General features: G+C 42.8%; 1 protein-coding gene across 1 annotated transcript; it reads right to left on the bottom strand.

Moving 5' to 3' along the window:
• Window positions 1-2,250: 2,250 nt before the first annotated feature.
• Window positions 2,251-19,893, bottom strand: triqk (triple QxxK/R motif containing). The gene is made up of 4 exons (XM_079287457.1): window positions 19,726-19,893; window positions 17,443-17,517; window positions 10,076-10,161; window positions 2,251-4,056 (listed from the first exon to the last, which is right to left on the bottom strand). Exons 2-4 carry the CDS (start codon window positions 17,501-17,503, stop codon window positions 3,949-3,951), a joined length of 255 nt encoding a protein of 84 aa, XP_079143583.1. The 5' UTR covers window positions 17,504-17,517; window positions 19,726-19,893; the 3' UTR covers window positions 2,251-3,948.
• Window positions 19,894-21,863: the final 1,970 nt, after the last annotated feature.

The following is a 21,863-nucleotide window of genomic DNA, read 5'->3' as shown; positions in this document are numbered from 1 at the left end:
ACACACACACACACACAAAAGCCCAAACTTGCACATGCACGTTTCTTTCAAATCCCAAATATTGTACCATAGCGAAAGATCAGCAATGCATTTGGTGTCAGTCAGCGTTAAGTCATACTTTTCCATCAGACCTCTTGGCAAACTTTGCCGTCACTTCCTCTCTCCCGCTGAGTTTTACCTTCTCTGTGTCATTAGGCAGCGCATCGGGGATTAAGAAGGCGATGGGAGGATGTGATTCGCAGCAGAGTCCGCTAAGTCTGGCATTACCACACACCTCACAAAGCACTGGGGAGTTTCTAATCCACCGCACAGCGCAACCCTGATAATGCATTCATATCAGACACACAGGCAACAGAGGTCGGCAGAGAATGAAACACCAAAGTGTTACTCGTCAAGGTCAGAGTTGACATGGTCATGTTTGTTTTTCTCGTGGAAGTCGGCAGATACTTGCATTTTGGTAATGCGCTAGAGAGGTAGGCGCTGGATGTATGCACCAACGTTTCTTACGTGATATTAATCTACATGTTTCAGTTTTTAAGTAGAACTGCAGAAGCTGTGAAAGAAAGGCAGCAGATGGAGAAGGAAAAAAGGAAGAGGGAAGGTGGGGAGAGAGACGGAGGGAGGAGACATTGTGTGTGAGACTGGCAGTAGTACTTTGTGACATGCATCATCAGTCCTGTCTTCTCACCATATCTCCCTAATGGGAGCGCAGCAGTGTGTGTTTCTGTGCACGTGTGTGAGAGAGAGAGAGAACGAGAGATGAGCCTCCCTGTCAGAGTGACTAGTAGAGGTGTGTGTGTGTGTGTGTGTGTGTGTGTGTGTGTGTGTGTGTGTGTGTGTGTGTGTGTAGGTGTGTGTTAGAGACTCAATGAGCTCCTGGCCTGACCCTCCTCACTCCTCACTGTTCCGTCAGAGACTGAGCGCTCCATTGGAGCATGGCCAAAGGCGCTGTGCTGAATACTGAAAATACACACACAGATGAACAGGAGAAAGGCAGCTGCACAGGCCCTCTGTATGCTCTCTCTCACTCACACACACACACACTCCTAGAAACTAAACAGAAGATAAGCTGAGGTCACCGCGCATTTATGCTCACATGACGTCACGGTGCGAACAGAAAATGTGACAAAATGCACAAGTTTGTTGATGTCTAAAGCAAATACCATGAGAGCCAAACCTTGCATGCTCCAAATGTGCAGTGTGGAGTTCACCAGCAGCCATAATTATGATTCATGTCTCGGTAAACATCCATACATGTATGAGAAGGTTCCCCACCGGCTTAAGTGTGGGAAAGTGCAGCGACGTTACGTATTGCATGCGTGTGCTGTTGCATATATGCAAGTTTCAGGGCGAAGTGTAATTACTCTTGGGTGACGCACCTCGCATGACGAATGAGCAGGAGTTGGGCGCGTGGCGTCTTGCTCATTTGTCTCAGGACGGCGGGTAAAGCTTCAGCGCGTTCCACTCCTGTGGAACGCTGCTGAGGTCATGCTGAACGCTCACACAGCGCCGCTGCCTGATTAACTTCCCGCGTTTGACTCGCTGTGAGCAGAAGTCGGTGAAACGCCGTCAATTAGCAGAGACATGTCACATGACGAGTGCCAACGTCGCACACGCACAGCCGTGTTCCTTTTGTCATTGGTGTGGATTCGCTCGGCGGCGTGCAGCTCCAGTCTGCTGCAGCATCTCTCCGAGGGAATCCTGCGTCGACATCGTCACGGTCACACAAAGCAGCCTGCGCTCTTATTGAGGAAAGGCCACGACATGTAGGCCGATGAAGACGTCACTACAGTCAATACTATTTAATAACCCATTACCGATAGAACACTGTTGTTTATGGCGTAGAATTAATGAGATCTAAGAGAAATAATGGCAAGTTCATACACCATAAAAGTAAATCGACGATTGGATTTTTAACGACTACACCTTCTTTTAACAGCTAAATATAAACCTGCATGGATAGAGAAGTATAACACATTACTGGTAGTGAAGATAATGTCATGGTGTTGTATAAAGTACGCACTGCCTGTTTGTTCGGCTACGATTGTGTTTAAACGCAACACTTACTTTATACAATTTAATATTTGCAATTACGGCAATAACTTTGCAAAATAAATGGGCCTTAAAAAAAAAAAAGTGATATTGCTGTCCGTTTACGCTCATGACACCTTTTCTGTCTGCATTGATTCATTTAATAAAAGTCATACAAACAATCATATAGAAACTGAAAAGGTCCTTTCATTTCTTTTTATTTCCTTAAAGAGAAACATGATTTTGATTTTTAGAGCAATTTAACAAAAAAATAAACTAAAAGATAAATTATAACATATCACACAATATCCTGTAACTGAATCATGATGACAAAGCAAACTGTAAAAATGTTTATATACCATACAAACCAATTCAACAACAATACTTGTGTGATCTCATCTTCCAAAGCGTGGGCCTGAATGAATAGATCCTCTCCTTTGTGCCGATGTCAGCGCTCTTGTAGTTGGTGATGGTGACCTTTTAGATAACCGGTGTCACATATGAAGGTCTCTCAGGTCTGCCTATCTATTGTTACACATGTGAGTGACCCACAGCAGTGGTGGAGGAGGAGGAGGGGGTCTTGCAGTACCAAAGCCAGATAAAAGTCATTGGTTGAGGGTACGAGTGCATGCTTATCATAATGGTTTCTCGGAAAAGTAGTCTTTTACTGCAGGTCGGGAGGTCATGGGAGAAACGAGCCGAAACTGAACGCTCAAAATCATTCTCACATTTCATCTCAGCCACGGAACACAGGCAGGCTCTGACAAGACTTGTTTTTAAAAAGAGACTCAGTGAAAAAAAAACATGTCGGGAAATGAAAGAAGTCACATGGTCTCTTGCGTATTTGGTATTTATTGGCCTTCTATGCGTTACACTATTGTAAAAAAGGCGTATCCAAAACAAAGCATCAGTTGCGTTTTGGAGGACAGTATCAGAAAGGAATAGAAAGTGATAACATGAAAAGAAATGTACGAAACAAAAGCCACCGACTCTTTGTGAAGGAAGAATCCCTCAAACAGCGGAAGAACTTAGACTGAAACAGTAAACGGAAGGTCAGTCCTTGAACCTCGCAGCACTAGTGCAAGAAGAGTCGGATAAAGAGGCTTTGACGAACCTTCATATTCATACAGAGACATCGCATCCTACATTTTGACGAGACGGAGAAACACACCGGCTCTCTTCGTGTCGTCACTCATCTCTGCAATTTCCATTCAAATGAAAGAACGGGATCATATTTGTACTGCTAATCCTGTGGACGTGCGTCTCCGTGCCGCCTGCATGTGAACGGCAGGTAGAATTGTGTTGTTCTGTATTCTGCACACACATTCAATCAGGGCGAGGGCTTTGTGGATTCTAATCTCACACTGTGTGATCTCCAGATATCCATGAGGAGAGGTTTGTGCACTGGAATGTGAGGCAAGTGTTTGTCTGGATGTGACGAGAAGTTCAGCAGGAGATTTGCATTTTTCTATTAGTGGAGAAAACAGAGGGACGTGACTCCGCAGAATACGATTAACGGAGGCTCAGTCTCGACTGTAGAGACGGCTAATTTTCTCTGCTGCGTGTAGATTTTGCAGCAGAATGTTATACAACGAGGGTCTCTGACTTTTTCAGGGAAAGAGAATCGAAGCTACTCTCTCAGATCTGGGGTCAGGGAAAGAATAGAAGGAACTCGCATGTAAAACCATAATGCAATGATGATATAGTTTACGTGCGCCCATGCAGAAAATAAAGGGAAAGTAGATCTTCAATAGAAGCTTTGAGTTATTTGATGGACTGTCCCATTTATCCCGAAGAGGCAGTTCATTGTCACCGAGTCACCAAAAGTGTGTAAAAAAAAAAAGATGACAGACTGTGTTCCGTCCTCGTGTGTGATGCGAGGAGACGAGACGTCGTTGGCCTGCAGTCCACCTCTCCTTAATCCTCATCCACATCCAGGTTCATCTCGGTACTCAGGTTGAGGTAGAAGAAGAAGTAGACGCAGAGGACGAAGCACAGGATCGCAACGATGACCAGGAACGCATCCTGGGAAGGAAAGAGAGACGGTTTTAAGATACGGCGTTCTTCTGTAAGAACTATTTATCCATCTTCCTGGCTGATCCCGTGTCTGTCTTTATGCACAGGAGCAGCTCTACTTTGTTTGAACGAGTTGGCAGGGCTCTGTAATTACTGTGCTTATCTTTCAGCGTTGGTACGTCTATATTTGCCACGTCCCCAATGGTCTTTCTTCTCATTTAAATAATCTCATCTGAATTTCACCAGTCTGACTTTGTGTGCAAGAATACATCGTTGACTGGCGTTTTTTTTAAAAAAAGTTAAAACTAAATGTTTGAACTGTAACTTGTAAATGTGCTTTTAAAGACAAATGTAATTATAGGACTGTTAATCACACTTTTATTTTAGCCATTAAAATGAAAATCAGTTTTAATACGAAGATGTAAAAATGCCGTATGAACCGGATCACACCAGTCAGCTGTAACTGACTTACAGCGGTGGAGCTTATTGCTGACGGAAGGACAAAACAGACAAACAAATGTTTTCAAATTGACCTGCCTTTGTGTGGGAATGGTTTCAGACTCTTTAAAAAAGGAAAGCAGGTCTCCGCAGTTGGTGTTCTAACACTAACGACACAAAACGCTTTCAGAGATTCACTACGAGAAATCGTTACCAGATGAAATGAACGAGACACTGACGGCAAATATACTGCAGTAAAATAGCGGAATGTATAATGGGCATGAATGTTGTATCTGTTAGTTATGGTGCATTAGAAAGCTACAGTAGCTTTCCTACACACACACCACATGGTAGGTTTAGCAGACAGTTCTCCACAATCCATAACAATTACAGAGACAACTTATTTGGGGATTGTGGAGTTTATTCTATGGCGAGTGTGCTAGCACATCACATGCCTTCAGAAGGCTGAATCACTGATTCGTTTCAGGTTTTCTCTTGACGCAAAGAGATTAAGTGGAAACATACTTTGGAGTAAAACTGGAGCCACATCTAAGATTTTTTTTAAATGCACAGTATCACATTTCAGAGACCCAGTCATGACTGGCCGCAGTATTTTAATCGATTCAATCTGCAATCAATCTCCACTGCTCTCCTGCAAAGTTGAACTTTCGAAACAAAATGGCCTATTTTTTCTTTTTTAATTTCTATTGGTTAATTGTCAAACAAATTGAAGCCTTCCAGAGGAGTGGCATTCAACCTGAAAATGGGAATTTGGAGCGCTTGTTCATTATGCGGCGCTGGCACGATTACAATCTTCATCAGCTGGAGTTTCATTAGGGCCACTCAGAGTATTGAACAATGCCAGTTATTCTTCATCAAGAGAACTCATGAGCAGCAAACTTTCTAATCAGCACTGGAGAGCTTGGAGAGCTGTAAAAGGTTGAGGACTACCGTCTGATTGGGGGGGTTATTCAAAAAGAAATATTTGATTTGAACATGAAAATGAGTATTTACACGCAAACTGGGCCACAACAACAAAGGATGTGTGTGTTCAAAACACATGATTGTAATCCTACACAAACAATTTCCACAGCTATAATCTTGATCTTCTATTTCTAGATTATTTAAGAAGCCGCCACTCAGAAAAATCGTCCCGAACCCCGATAAGCTAAATCAGCTCGTATGCCGTAGATGAACGAGTGACAGGCTGAGGTGAAACAAGGTTACACCGAAGAACAATGACAAACAGGAAAGCAGCAAACAAGACGGATGTAAAAGAAAAACGGAAGCAAACAGAAATAATATGAAGTAAAATATGAGAAAACATCACTTCAGTTATTACCATACGTAGCACGCACACACAGAGACGACTGCAAACTCAACCCACCGGCCAAACTACATGGAGGAATGACAGAATGAAAAACAAGAGCGAGGAGGGGAGAGAAAACAAGTGCGAGATAAGGCTCGGCACAAACGAGCGGTGGTGGGGGGCTAATAATAATTCCTATCCGACGAGGGGGGGGGGGACAATTAAAAGGCGTCACGGCATCCACAGCTATCTGTGTACATGTTGTAGCGCTGAGTCATCAGCAGCATTGGTCTCCATTAGCCTCAGCCCACATTTATCTACATCCCGGCAGCCTCCAAACAGCTTCAAGTCCTCGCTTAATTGGAAAACTTTTAAATTTCATGCACTTTAGTTTCATATATTAACCGCCAGGCTCCCACTGCTTGATTTACTTTTCTATTTTGCAGAGGCCTCGGAGAAAAGAGAACTGTTATCAAATCACCGAGGCTTGATTGTTTTCCGCCTTTCCTTGTGTTCCTCTCGCAGCTTTGAAAAAAAAAACACAACAAAAGGGAGAAGCGTTTGTACTTCTGCCGACAGTATCGCAAAGAAAATGTTGCGCTTCTGACGCAGGTATACGCATTTCACTGAATTGCGGCTGAAGCAAAAGGACACACAAAATCACAACCCGGGTTGTTGTTGTTGTGCTTGATTCCCCCCCCCTCTCTCTCTCTCTCTGCTTCAGATGTCAGAGCGAAAGAGGACAGCTGGTTACAGTGACTCGTCTGTGAACACAAGCTGGAGGGGTTTTGGTCAAAACACTTGGGTTGTAGGAAGCACCTGCACTTGATTGAGATCATTGTTTTGGAGGAGAGTGGCCCACTGTGTTGACTCCAGCCGTGTCTCAAACACATTTATGTGCGCCCACTCACACACACTCAGACACAAACACAGCACCTCTGCCCACATTCTGATGGAGACCTCTGGATGGGGCAGAAGCATCGTTCTTCATCATGTGGCTCTCTCAGCACCGGCGGCAGCTGCAGCGCACTTGGCATGCTGGGAGCTGGGTCCCTGTCACCCTGGCGACAAGCCACAGCTCAGCAGACATCCCCTCATCTGGTCTGATTTTTATTCTCCTCCTGTGTGTGTGTGTGTGTGTGTGTGTGTGTGTGTGTGTGTGTGTGTGTGTGTGTGTGTGTGTGTGTGTGTGTGTGTGCCTACGTGCTAAGAGAGAATCAGTGTGTTTGTGGCTGAACGTTGGTGCATCTGGGCGGTGGTTGGTAAGCACGTGTCGTCTGTCCAGAAGTTATCACCACCAAATAACCATCCACTAGGTCATATTTCATGATTTCTATTTGTTGATGATGACAAATAATTGGTGATTTAAATAGTAAAACAAATAACTATCAGCACAGTCGGAGGTAAAACATTTCTTGTTTTATGGGACTAATGCTCAAAACGTTATAATAATTATTATAATTACTTGACAAATTTATTTAATTCATCCAATCACATAATTCATACGAATCGTTTCTGCATTCATCTTTTGTAAAATAGTAAAAAGCTGTTATCCCACCCTACAATGAAAGGGATGAAAACATGAGCTTAAAATAACCTTTTGCCTGCTGATTGTCTTAAATTAGACATATGTGCCTTCGTTTTCTTACACAACCCTTTCTGCGTGCTTCTGCGACACAAAAACACATCCACGGACAAAAGGAGTGTCATCGCCGCGATCACCACTCACTGAGTGTTTCCATAAATCCTTTCTATAAATGAAATGGCACGAAAGGCCATAAAACCTACACATTCCGATGTGCTATCCGTCTACGCTCCGAACCAGCTAGAAAGTGTGAATGAGCCTCATAAAGCTAATGGCCAGCGCAGATAACACATCCAGTTTGCTTCAGTGAGAGGCTGAAGCAGATGCTAGTGTGTACTCGTATGTTTTACTCGATGCTGCCCAACGATGACTCCATAAGAGTTGCTTCTTCACGACGACACCAACAGCTTCATGACTCAAGTTATATTTAGATTTATAGGAATCACAAAAAGACTGAAAGACTGACACAACAAAAAATAAAATCTGTACAGTCTTGCATACATTCATAAATGACAGCTGGAAGTCATTATCTGTATCCTCCATCCTCCACCAATTCCATAAGCAATTTTTTCCCCAACTTTCTTGGCTCAGCGGCTAAATAAGAGGCAAAATAGTGCAGGAATGAACAGAAGGCTCGTGTGCCAATTAGACGAGGCAGCAGGCTTGTTTCCTGTGCTGCAAGCTATCGTACTGGAGCTACTTCGAAGGCACGTACTCTTCCGCTGGCAAACTGAGAAGAGACTGCTGACCACCTCGTGCCAGTTTCTCCATCCCTGCTGTGATGACCCCACAACCATCTAGGTTTTGAAGAAGCAGGGCAGGAAACACGTCCGTGCTTGCATTCAGAAGGTAACAAGCTATGTAAACACACCTTGACTCAGCGTGTGATCAAGAACACACTCGGCCACAACGAGTGGCTGATTTCCATAACTTCTGAGCTTGTTTTGCGCAGCCCGTCATCTAATCGCCGTTGTGGGAACAGACGTTCTTCCTCTCTCTCGCGCTCTCTCAGCCGCTCCATCCGTTTTGCTGCCAACTTACCCAGACTGCCCTGCTACTAGGACAGCCCCGAGACAGCCTGCCCTGGCAGCTGCCAGATTCTCTGTGCCCACATGTCTGCTGGTCCTTCTGAGATGCCAGCTGCATCCGAGGACCTGCATCTCAACCAGGGACATGGTAAAAGAGGGAGAAGGAGGAAGAGGAGAAGGAGAATGGGAAGAGGAGGAAGTAGAGAAGAAGAGAAAAGAAACCGAATGCACACAGCAACAAGCCTACACAAATTGCAGCCAAATCCTTGCCGTCAACCAAAGGACAGAGAGAGGAGGGCTGTCATCACAGAGCTGTGTAAAAATCACAACTTTATGCAACGCTAAAAGGACTCGATGGGAAAGCAAGCGTGACCAAATATCCATTACATTTGGGTTGAATTTCAATCGAACTCGGGGCCAAAGGGTCCTAGTCAGTTTAATATCCTCGTCCCAGAGGTATTTTTAATCCGACCTCTGAAAATTCCCCCTCGTCTTGAGCATGGAAAACCTGAATTATTCATAAGCAATATCAATATTTCAAGATATGGACTAATCTAATTGGATTAAAGGCGTGCTTAATGAGGCCTAGCGTGTCTAAGAGATGCATATTTTAAAAGCTGACCATTTCACCCAGTGTTTAATCCTCACTGTGATTTGTTCATCTCTGTGTACTACGTGCCAACTGAGGCTCAATGAGGAAGTGACGCCTTTTGGCTTTTGATGTAAAGTGAAGAGAACCAATTCTCAACGCCACGACGCAAAATAAACACACAAAAACAAAAAAAGACAGATAACATGTCTGAACTATCAGTTGATCACAATCAACTGATGTTAATTTCCCCAACAGCGTTTAAAAAAGGTTTTAATTCACCGACGACCTGATTTCTTGTGATGGTATCTGCAATTTCAAAAGATGAGTTAAACACCTGTCAGGTCAGATTCACAAGCTATTCCATCGGCATGGACTCACTCTGCATGGAGAGACCGTGACATATTAAAACTCTTTATTGGTAAGCCAACTGAATGACAAAAAGCATCAACAACATTTGCCAGAGTGATAAATGTGAAGTCATCCATCTTTACCTGCACAACAGCTCCCAATCGCTGCAGCGTGACCAAACAACGGAGGGATGCACTGTTCCATCCGAGCAACACCCTCAACTCCCTTCCCTTACATTACCAACCTCCATCCATCGCATCGCCTTCTTATTCCTTCTCTGCTTGTTATATTTCCAACTTCTCTGTCACTGTTTCTCCTCCTCCACCTTCTTCAAAAATAACGAAACTCTTGAATTTCAACCCTTCCAGGAATTCATTATGTCTGTATTTTTCTCGACAGGATCGAGTATTTGAAACTTTATTCTGTGGAGGACGATGGATTCCAACACTCGCACAGATCTTCAAAGGATAAGCAGGGGGCCTCATCACATCATTGCAGGTTGTTGTTGTTACATTCCCTAAAGACCTAACGCAGGTTGGAAGAGAGCGAAGAGCCGTGGTTGTGAAGTGATCTAGTGAGACAGACTCAGACACACAACAAAGGAGACGGTTGGCAGACAGAAAGATAAGCAGAATCATAGATGGGCCGGGACAGACGAGCAAGCAAAAACATTGGAAGACATGTCGACATGTAGTCCTGAAGAGAGAGTAAGTCCAGGCCAGTCTCACCCTGAATCCAGAGGAATTCTTCTTCGCTTCAGCTTTCAGCCGTGTGGCCTTTAAGGCTGACTTTGTCTTTTTGTAGTCCTGCTTACCTGAAAGACAGAAAATAAGTGTGGCACACAAATCAAATAGTTTTATTGTTTAAATTCATTGTTAACAGGCAAGCCCCTTTCGACGGAGCCCGGCCTGCCGTTTCCTCCTGGTGCCAGTCGTTATGTTGTTGCGTGTTCAGCTAAGCTAACCATCTCCTGCCGGTAGCTGCATATTTAACGGATGAGAGAGCAGTTTTTTGATCTCCTCGTCTAACTCACTGCAAGAAAGTGAATAAGAGCTTTTTCCAAAATGTTGACCTGTACTTGTAAGATATAATTCTAAAGCCCAACTAAACTAACGAAGTAAAAATAAGGCTAAATGTAGCAATTCAATTTACCCACACATATTGGGTACAAAGAACCCTTTCTGGCCTCAGCTTTCACCTGCGCTTGCTTGACCTCCCATGGGCTCAACTCTCAAGGGTGAGCCTTGTGGGCAAACAGGCCACCTGGCAAAGCATGTGTAATATGTGAGTGTGTGTGAGCGTGAGCGTGCTTCACATGAGGCAGAGCCGGCTGTGTTGGTCTAATTAGAAACAACACACTGCAGGAAAAGGAACTTTGCTAACAATAGTGGAAAGGCAACAGCTTGCTGAACAGTGTGTGTGTGGAGTGTGGACATCTGAGCGAGTAATTAAAGATGTTATTCTAGAAAATTAAAGTCAGGTATAAAATTAGACATGGGTTTGGGTTGAGGTTAGGTTGAGAGTTAAGGTCAGGCATACGTTATTAGCTGGGGATTAAAGTGACAATTAGTACAATAGAGGAATGTGTGTGTTTGAGACCGAGCCCCCGGTTCAGCGTCGACGGTTTCTTAGTTGGTGACGTGACATGCAGAGGCCACTTGGAGTTTTCACTCCCAGCCAATTAAGCCTCATTTACACCGAAAGAGGGAACAAGAGAAGGAGGAAGGAGAGGAAAGAAAGCGTCCATGTCCATCTGGAAAGGTTGTGGGAGAGAGAAAGGAGTGAAAATGAGCTGGTGAGGAAGGAGGGGTGAGGAGGCGTGTCATGATTCTGAAAACAAACTGCATACCAATGAGTGTCATGTCTCTCAGGGAGCAGAGAGGCTCCTCTTAGGGACAGCCATGGAGGAGACAGATGACCGTGTGCAAAAATATATCAATATAGCGAACTATCGCGATCATTTTTGAAATGATAAGTGTATCGATATGTCCACGACTACGATCGAGACATAAAAAAAAAATTTAAAAAAAAATTGAAATGTCCGTTAAATTGCCTCAAATTCCTGTGTGTGTCAAACAGCCTCTTCCTCTGCTCCTGTAACTCTAGATGTCGCTGCCTATTGTCGGGCCAGTGACCTCCCGGCCTGTCACGTGATCCGGCCAAAATCACAACAAGCGTCTCACAAGCAAGCGACCGTATACTGTGGAGTTGTGGCAAGAGCAGCTTAGTAAAACTAGTGTTCAGTGACACAATGAGAAAACAATATGCACTTTATTTTCTCACAATATAGAAGTAGTTTTGATGCTATTTGTCCGCCGAGTTATTAATATGTGATGTACGTATAAGAAAGTTGTATTTTCGACTCTATTTTTACATTTTAATGGCGTGAAGTCTCTCTCTCAAAGTTATTGCACTTAATTCTTATTTCCTTTCTCCATCCCTCCTGGTCACAGAGCCCTGCTCCACCTGCCTGACTCAGTGGAGGGCGAATAGAAATGGGGAGCATGATGCCAGACGCAGACAGTAAGCTTGTGGGAATTCAGTAGGAGGGCCGCTGGATGTCTCCTCCACTTGTCAGAAACTGGAGGGGGGGAATTTGATTGGAGGCCACCCTTTGCTCACCATTCACAGAAGTTGAGCAGGGGTTTTAAGACTACAAATGACTGGTTTTTACAATGTAAGGCTACAGGAAGCTACATCAAATGCTTCAAATCCCATATATCAAAAGGAAAAAGTACAGAAAGTCAGAGGGATTGTAAAATGTGTAAAAATGTAAAGAGAAGAAAATGCAACATGCTGGGAATCGCTGAAGTTTAATCGGATTCACTCCTTCAGGATAATTCAACTCTGTGTCTGGAGGTGAAAATGAGTTTCATCACGATACATTATATTGACTCTTAACAATACAAGCTGAAGTTATCACAAAGGTTGCCACAACACAATATTGATTCATTTCAATCCAGGGGCCTGCAATCGATACGAGATGATATCATGTACACATTTAATACAATCAGTGATATTGATATCAAATCACTAACCACAAGGCTAGCCAGAGGGAAGCTAGCACTAGCTAGCACTAGTCAGTCACAACAGCTCTCCAAGCTTCTTCTATTGTCTCTGTGCTGGTGTGTTTACTCCTATTCTGTTCTCAGGATTGTAAAAATGTGCAAATTCCACCAAAGTTTGTGCAAAAGAAATTGCAGATTTACTTCACCCCTCTGACCAAATCAAGTTATAATGTATTTCTACAGCACATTTTTTTTAAATGGACTTACATTAGTGCATTACAAACAGACAGAATAAAGCACTGGTCATTTTATATGGCAGTGTGCCTGACTGGGCCTTTGCGATTGTGAATATAAACAACATTTACTTGATAAACACTAACATCGCCTCATATCTAGGATGTCTGGGAAATGGTCTTCTTCACAAACAGCAACAGATAATCGATTGTCTCGACCAAGCTACCCGGGGAAAATTGTAGAATTCCAGTTGTGAAAAAAAGAGTTGTTCACTTTGATTTAAAACTGAACAATCTGTACTTTCTGTTTGGTTTACTTTGTCGGCCTGTCTGTTTCCTCGGGGTGTCTTTTCTGCAGCAAAGTGCCCAAGGATGCTCAAACACAGACGAGCTGGGGTTTAAATTTCAAAGGCAGAATTCTTTCAGTATTTAAACCATTTCCCACAAATGCCTTCTAAAACACGCACCTGTGCTGTTTTCTTGTTTTTATCCGTGGGTCTTAAATTGTACTACATCGAGAAATGACGTTGATACGCAAAAATTCATCACAACCCAACACACCCATAAACATCTGGTAAGAATCAATAATTAATTGGAGCAACATCAGAACAGATATAGGAGTGAGTTAATATGGAGACTTACAACAGGCTGTGTAAGGTATTGTAATGTTGTTGAATTGACATGGTGTAAAGCCTTTGTGGTTTGTTTGCATGGGTCTGGAAAACACACACACACACACACCACTTTAATCAGTAGTTCCTGAATTGTTACCGATAACATAATTCTACTCGTCAACAACCAAATCACTAAAAATGTTGATACATATACAATATTCAATTGTTTTCATTGATCCATTATATGAAAATGTATCTACGTTAATTAGGTCAAGGCTGAGCTACTGTACCACCTGCAAACTCCTGCATCGATGGGTTGTACTCAAGTCAGTCAAATTTCATGCCGCCTTATTGTACAAACTCTACAAAGCCGTCTACTGCATTTAAATTTAAGTCAGACCTCATGTAGTGAGAGATTGCTGCATCATCATTTGAAATAGAAATATTTGTTACTTTACTTACCATTAAATAAAGAGCTGACCGACCACTAGAATAACAGTTCTGAGACACTCACTTTAGAATTAACTTTCCCAGGTTGCTGCCTTCTTTTCTGTATAACCCCAAATAAAATGCAAAAATGAGTTGCTCTTCAAAGTTACATTACCAGCCCAGTATACCACGAACACCTCTAGCTATGTCAGTCGACCACATGCAGCACATTTTAAATCTTCTCAACTTCCTTTCATCCCTAAAAACACTGTTAGATATGTGACCTCAGGCCGTAATCGGTTTTTAAAAAAACGATCCCTTAATGATGTAAAGTGTCACGTTGTTGAATTACATTTAAAAACATTATCAAACAATATGTGCCAACAGTGTTTATTGGTCTTTGTACAGTCCAGACAGTACTGTGAATGCACTGTTTTTAAAAGCTACTGTGCACAATTGCCACAAACAAGTACGCGAGTGTGTCAACAGAAACACAAACATACCTGAGTGTGTTTGTTTGTTTCCGTGGGGACTCGCCATCCTGCATATGCACCACATGCAGAGCGACGGGGTGGACAGACAGACACTGTCCAGTAGTCCCTGCAAGCTCTGACAGCGTGTCTGACAGTTCCTCGTGCTTTGCGTTTGTGTTTACGTGGCATGGCGGCCAAATAGTCAGTGACCACATGGTGCGGATCGCTGGCATCTGCCAGGATGCGTGCTCATGGACCTGGAGGGCTGACGCCAGACACATGGGAGGTATTCATGCCTTGTCCTTCGCGTCATGTGCAGCGAGGAGAGCCGAGGCAAAATCTTGCAAGATGCAAGGGCTCAACAACAAGCCATTAGCAGCCATTATGACAAAGATTATATTCTTTTGTGTCACATTTTACTTAAAACCGCAAGAAGTACATGTTCGTAGGTTTGACCTTCTTTAAAATGTGAAATGACGCCTTCTTAAGTTCATAATTTCCAATTTGCCATATTTGAAATGGCGGCTGTCTTTATCCGTGGACAATCTTTCCTACTTTGTTCAGCGGGCAGCAGGAATCATTACTCCAACAGAGTGACCGCTTCCATGTAAGAACGCCATAGCTTTACGTCTCCTGAGGGCATCTGGGCACAGTCAATTATGACAGGCTTAATAATGGTATTTAAAAAGAGAGTGCCAACAGTGGGCCCTTGATTGACCATCATGACAAAAGCACTCCAGCAGAGATGACGGTATAGCTCAACGACTAGCCCGAACTACTGCTGATGTTCGATGAATAAGCCTTTTGTTCCAGAAAGAAGGAAAAACGGTAGAAATTGAAAGGCCGGCAGGTAGAGAGAGGACCACGGTGTCCTTGACACCTGTGCTACATATTTTTTTATTGAAAAATGGAAAAGACAAAATGAAAAAACAAGATCTTCCGTGCCCGTGGTAGGGGATGTGACAGTGGGAGATGAGCTTGTTACGTTGTCTGTCTCTCATTTGTTGACCCAGCCCACAGGTTTTACACAGCAACAGGCGGCTAAAAGATATATATATGGGATGAATAATATTATTCTGTCCCACTATGGAAACATGTACAACGACCACTCTGCTTTATGAGACCCCGGCCATTATAGAGTGAACCAGACAGAGACATGTCTCAACAAACTATCACATGACTGAGAAAGACAAATATTGCCATTTCTGTCAGAATGACAAAAAAAGACGTTTTTAAAAAACAGATCCGATCTGTTACAAAAAGGTGCACGTGACAATATGGTGCAAAGCAAAGCATAAAATAAATAAAAACACCAGGAAACATAAAACCTGGAATAATCAGAGGATGTGAATCACAAGGGGCCAACAAACGATCATCCACTGGGAGGAAAGAGACAAGAACAATGCCACAGTCGACACAATCTTCAGGAGAGGGGATGTGGATTACACAACATCTTCATTGAAAAATGACAGGAAAAAACGAAGTAACATTCCCGGGGAGGAATGGCTGTGTGATGAAAATCCATCTCCATTCAACCTGTAGGCATCTTCTCCACATCACTCGCTCTTGCAAGCGATAAAAGACAGCACATACGACTGATGTACCTGAAACATCACTAAATAAATCCACACATTCCTGTAAAGTAGAGGATTAAGAATTAAGTTGTCTTTATTTCCACAAGACAAGAAAAACAACTTCCAAGTCTCCCGAACCCTTCTCAAGATGCTCATTTGTGTGCCGCATCACAGCAGCATGTCAGCATCCTCCCGATCAATGTTAACTTTGGAACGAGTGATCAAAGAAAATCGCCGGCGTCTTCAAAATAACACGGCAAATTGGATGCAACAGGCCGCTAGATGTGATCGTGAAATGTTCTCAGCCATGGTTGTGGAGTGTCTCTTGGGTCAGGACTTTAGTGGACACGTGAAATATTAAGTCATCTGGGTTCTTCCCCTGTATGTTCAACCTCATCCATCTGAACCCCCAAGTGCCCCTAATCCCCCTGCATGTCCTCTCCTGGTGATGTTGTGAGGCTGACCAGATGGTGGGACAAATTGTTGTTGTGCTGGTCTAAGTCTAAATAGGGAATCGCAAGAGGACCACAACTGCAAAGAACCTGCTTCTTAGACTTCCCATAGCCAGAGGTCTCCTGTGTAGAGACACCATTCATGAACTTGGAAATAAGTTCTACAATCTTCTGGATTGTGTCACTCTGCTCAGCTTCCTGTACAGTTGTGATTGTTGCCGTCTCTCTAGAGGAATATATTCTCCCCTTTGTCTCAGCCCTTCTATAGGTTCCTATCAGATCGATATCAGGGCTCTAGTAAGTCTCACTCCTTTTTCATCTCATAAGACTACTTTGTCCCATTTCATGCCAACAACATATACCACTCCTGAGGTTTAAAGTAAGCCCACGACGAGAGATCGCTGCTCACAATTATCCAGCTTCGCCACAGCGACCTTTTGGTTTCGCTCCACAATAGCAAAAACAAAAAGACATGAACTGTGATCTTCAAGCAGTCAGAGCTGGTACGCTAAAGAGGACCAAACTTTTGATTGATGCCAACCATATTGCCTTAGTTAGGCCTTTGTGATGCAAGGGGAAAGATGGGGAAACAAAATGCCGCAGGATTAGAGCGATATTCAACTTTGACAAAACAGCTTCTGACATGATATCAAAGCGGTGGCTTTAGTCACCGTCTGTCAGTACTGTGACCTCAGATGCTGCGTGCTTGACTCAAAGTGTTATTACTTCCACAGCTTGTATACTGGTTCTACTGGCTGGTTAAAGTTCATTTTAAATACAATACAAATTGGAAGACTTTCCAGGACTGTGTAAAGATATTAAGCAGACTTTTTTTTTGTTGCATGAAGCAGTTTGGGATCGATGTGAAACTACCACAGAAATGCTCACTGCCACACACCATCATGCGTGATGTATCGCGTGTGACGTTAGCTCGTCTCCGTGAGAGAACGCGGAGTTGATTGCTGTGTTGTGGTAAAATTGTCCACATCGAGCACTGATTGATGATGTTTGTTGAAGACGGCGATGCAAAACAAATCAAAGACCAATCTCAACTGTCAAAAAGCATCATGAACTCATTTACAGACCTTATTGTTTTAATTGTCAGTATATATATTGATTAAACTATTACTCATTTAGCATACAAAATACTCAGACAATTTATTTTATGTTAAAAAAATCAATATGAGCATTTCTTTCAATCTGTTACTAACTAGTGTCAAAATATAAAATCAACGGATGTTTGATTACAGTTGATAAATGTGCTGATGATCAACCAATCGATGGACCGGCACCACGATGAATGAAGACTCACCAATCTGTTTCCGGTACTGATCAACTGGTAAGCTGGTCCCACAGGCATCCTTCTTCCCCATCCTCCTTCCTCAGCCTGATAAGAAACGAGAAGAATGAAACACCTTCTGAGCGAGAGAATCCTACCGCTGGGTCTCACTGTAGCACCTGATCATTGAGCTTAATCAAATATGCAGATAGCTCCGTTCCTGCTACATGTAGCCCGAGATAACTTGTGAAATCAGCAGGAAGGATTCAAGTTAATACAACATCATATACAGAGAATAGTCAGTTTTGATCAGGCAGATGGTTTATCTTTCACATACATCTGCTACACATAATTCAATTAATTTTCACCACCTTCCTTGTGCGTTACATTCAGTGTGCACACTTCCTATCTGTCTCATTTAGTCTAACACCATTTCCCTTCACACCATGAGCTCTCTTTGATTACTCCGACAGCTCACAGGGAAGATATAAAGAAAAAGTGCTTAGAATAATACAGATGCTATATTTAGCCCCCACATGTAACCACCGGATGCAAGAGTGCGACGGAGTAAATGTCAAGCAGTTTAGATGTACATTTACCAGAAATAACTATGCTTGTACGATACTTTTCTGTGCAAAGTGCTGAAACTCAAACATGCGTGTGTTTCATGAATCCATCCCAACATGCTTGTTTCTCAGTGAGCACGGTGCTCTAAATTCCAGACAGGCTCCCTCACAACACACCGCATCAATCAATAGTGTAGCCTTTTGTTTAAAATAGTGGAAAAAGCAAGTATGAGTGGAGGGGCAGGCCCGCTCTGTTTTTGATGATACTCGAGTCCCTCTGACCTGTTTTCTGTGGCTGAAATATTTGAGCATGATTTGAAAGATATGCCCGATATGTTTTGACAAGAAAAACTCAATATCTTTCAAGCCCTGCTAGGCTAATGATTATCTTTTTTAGCAGGTGTGCACAGGGGAGAAAACAGAGGCAGATACGGAAGGGGGGAAAAAAAAGAGAAAGTATCTATGTGCATCCAAGAGGAACAGGAGTGGCGAAGAGGCTTGAGGTGCAGCAGGGGAATAGAGGAAAGAGACTGAATTAGCATGTTCAAGGAGCGTGGCTGGCTGCTTGTGCCGACTGATTCCTTCTCATGGGAGGCTGCTGCCTTGAGAGACCTGAATTTTACCTTACACTGAAAACACTGTCTTCAGCTACATTCCAAACACCGTTACTACCAGCAGAGAGGGAGGATGTATGCTGTTGTTATCCAGCAAGCGGGAACCACAGTCAGCAAATTAGAGGACGTGAGAGGAGGACAAAGGGAAGAGAGGATGAAATTATCCGCATGTATTGTTTACAGTCGGACACAGTCGGCTCAGGTTGTCAAGCTATGTTGTACTGTGCAGCGCACATCATAGTATTACATCTAAATTGCCAAAAGCAACACATTTGAAGCGTCCGTCGTCCCCTATGGTCACTTCACTCGGCCATTTCTCCACATGTGTGACTTACTGTATATCTAGCATTTGCAACAGTGAAGGGATAAAGAAATGCAAAGGTAGATCGCTGATTATTAGAAAAAAAACAGATCTAAGCAGAGCGACAGCAGCAGCATTGTTGCCGATGATAAAATAATACTTTCTCGTTGATATTAGCACCTTGTATGCAGAGAGGAAATGGCTGATAGTACGTTCTAGTCATTAATCAGGATATCAGGACCTGAATGTACTGGACAGCTAAACTATGTCCAGCACGTAACTCTAGTATTTTCGTAAAGAATGGCCTTTAGTGAGAGTTGTTTCGCTAGTTAGAAAGCCACAGGTTTCATATTAGAATGTTTAGTTTTGCTGTCACTCAACTTTATATTCAGGGTACGCTCATCTTTGTATATTATCTCCAACACCTTTCTAAAACTATAATAGTATTATAGTAGTATTTATCAGCCTGTAGGTCAGATGTATTCGTGCATGGACCTGATAAAAGGGGAAACAGAGTGCATGGTGTTTTGGGGCATTGTGGTCTCTGGGACTTCGACGTGCATCTTTCTATCCGTCAGCATTGTAGAACATGAGCTATTACACTGATATTACACAGACTAAGGATTCTGAAGAAAAACTGCGCTTCTTTCTGCAGTCCCGAACATGAAGAAGACATTCTTAGAGGAGGGCTCTTTGCAGGACCTTCAGTTTGTCAACTTTTGAGCAAAAAAACGAATCGAATTGTCGTTCAACTGCACAAAACGTAAAACATTTAAGTGGAAATGTAATTGACACCCGGGCAGCTTTAATTCATTGCACTTACGAAAATACTTACACTGCTGCTGTTTACCGTGAGAACGTGTCGCTTTTGTCGAGGTTTGTCTGCATGACAACACGCCTGGTAGATGTGTGCGGACCCGCGAGACGACGGAATTGACTGTTTTTATTGCACTTTGATCGAAATGTCTCCGGAATGCCAACACACCACTTCTCCCAGCACGACTTCCTGGTTTACACGTTGACAACGATGACAGACGGGTCGTTTCGTCCAATCGGACACGTGCTTTTCGTCGAGTTGACCAATAGCACGAGGGTGGGACGGAACGCTCAGACAAAAACACTCGTGACGAGGTGAAAGTCGGGACAATCCCTCTCATTCAACAAATATCTTTGACATATTTCCTCTCTAGTTATGGTCCACACAATAATAGCTCTTGACGTAACAAAACAAAAGTCTTCATTGGAAATATCATGTGTGAAATATAAACAGTTATACAAATAATTACAACACCATGGTAAAGCATAAAGATCAGTGGTGAAAAGTAAATCTACTGTACAATATTACACACTGTCCGGGACTACCGTACCTACCAAAGAGTACTTCTACATGCCTGGTCCGGATGTTACATGTAAAGATGCCTGCACCAACATGTTATTATTTTGATACACAAAGACACATACGCTCTATTAATTAAAAAGTCATATTAATTCGACATGTTGGCCAAAAGTCATTCTTGCCTTGTCAGTTTACAACAAATGGCATGCTTATCCTTGTTGAAAATGATTGTTTGCTCTCCCATGCGCATGCCTTTTGCATGCAGCACAGCAGTAACTAATAGATGTAATCTGCCTATAATGTGCCTCCATTATACTGTGCTTCATATTAAAGCTAGGGTTGGTAATCTTCTTCAAAAGATTTTTACTATATTTTGTCTTTACATCCCAACAGGGTTTTCAATTGGATCCTTTTTTTTATTTTGCATACTTTTGCCAGCTTCTCAACATAACCAACTTTAAGATGTCATTGACAGTGAGCACTATAACATTTGTCAATGACGATCATTTGATCCACGTAAATATTGCTCAGGAAACTGTGCTGCATATTCACATGAAAGGCTTTCATAATGTGACTGTTGTAAATAGTTTGAGTTGCATGTTTACTTTTATTGTGAAGAGCATGAAACAGGAAGTGCTTTTACTGTGACGGAGCGAGAAGTAGCATGGTACGTGTGTTATTGATGCTAACAATGATGATTATAAGGAAAGCCCTATATGTCGGGTGGAAGAGTGCGCTCTCTTTACTGTAACAGTTGTAATACTGTAATACAGTTGTAATACTGTAAACGTGTTCCTTTCAAACCCAGACGTGTCTTGGTCGTCAATTAGAAGCTCCACTTCACAACAGTGACACTGAAATCACACGTAAGGCCAACAATGTGTACACTATATAAATAAATACATTTTACACATGTGCAAGTCCGAGCTGCTGACTGTCAAGTTAGAACTGTTAACAAATAGAAGCCTGGAAATGTAATTTTAACATGGCCATCAAAACCAGCACAAGTGTAGTTAATGCAGAGCTCAAATATTCTCTTGTTATACTAAATGCGTGTGATTAATTTCTCCCGTTCCGTGAAACAAACCACCGTGCTGTGCCTGTCACAATGATAGATATGGAAAGCATTAGCATCAACTGCTAATGTGAATGGAAACTAGGCAGGATGGATTTGCCCGAGGAACAGTTGTAGTGTGTGGACTGTGAACATCACTGTAACGTACAGATAAGACTTGAGAGGAGATGAGAGGGTTTCCCTCAGGGCCTGTTGGTGTGAAAGTTTTCACCAGTGACTAAGTACCCCTTGTTAGATTACAGAGAATTTCAGCTGTACAAATGGCTGCTGTTTTAAGTGACCACACCGCAGAGACAGCATTAAATAGAGTTAAGCACTGGCAGGTTCCCGAACATGATCATCTAGCTTTGGAGATCTTTTTTTGGGTGTGTGCATATCTTTATGAGTTTTTCTCATTTCTTTCTGCCTGTCTCTTTAAACATCACTCAGTCACACTCCCTCTATTCCTCTCTCTCTCTCTCTCCATCACTCCTTCTCTCAGGCAGTTAGACGGCCTTTAATTGCCAGACATTAAAAAGAATGCTAGAGGAGAAGAATCCCCCGGGGCTATTGGCAGGCTAAA

Source organism: Melanostigma gelatinosum (genome assembly GCF_949748355.1).
Source record: "Melanostigma gelatinosum genome assembly, chromosome: 17".
Lineage (NCBI taxonomy): Eukaryota > Metazoa > Chordata > Actinopteri > Perciformes > Zoarcidae > Melanostigma > Melanostigma gelatinosum.
The sequence above is the reverse complement of the archived record's forward strand: the minus strand, read 5'-3'. Positions and strand labels throughout refer to the sequence as shown.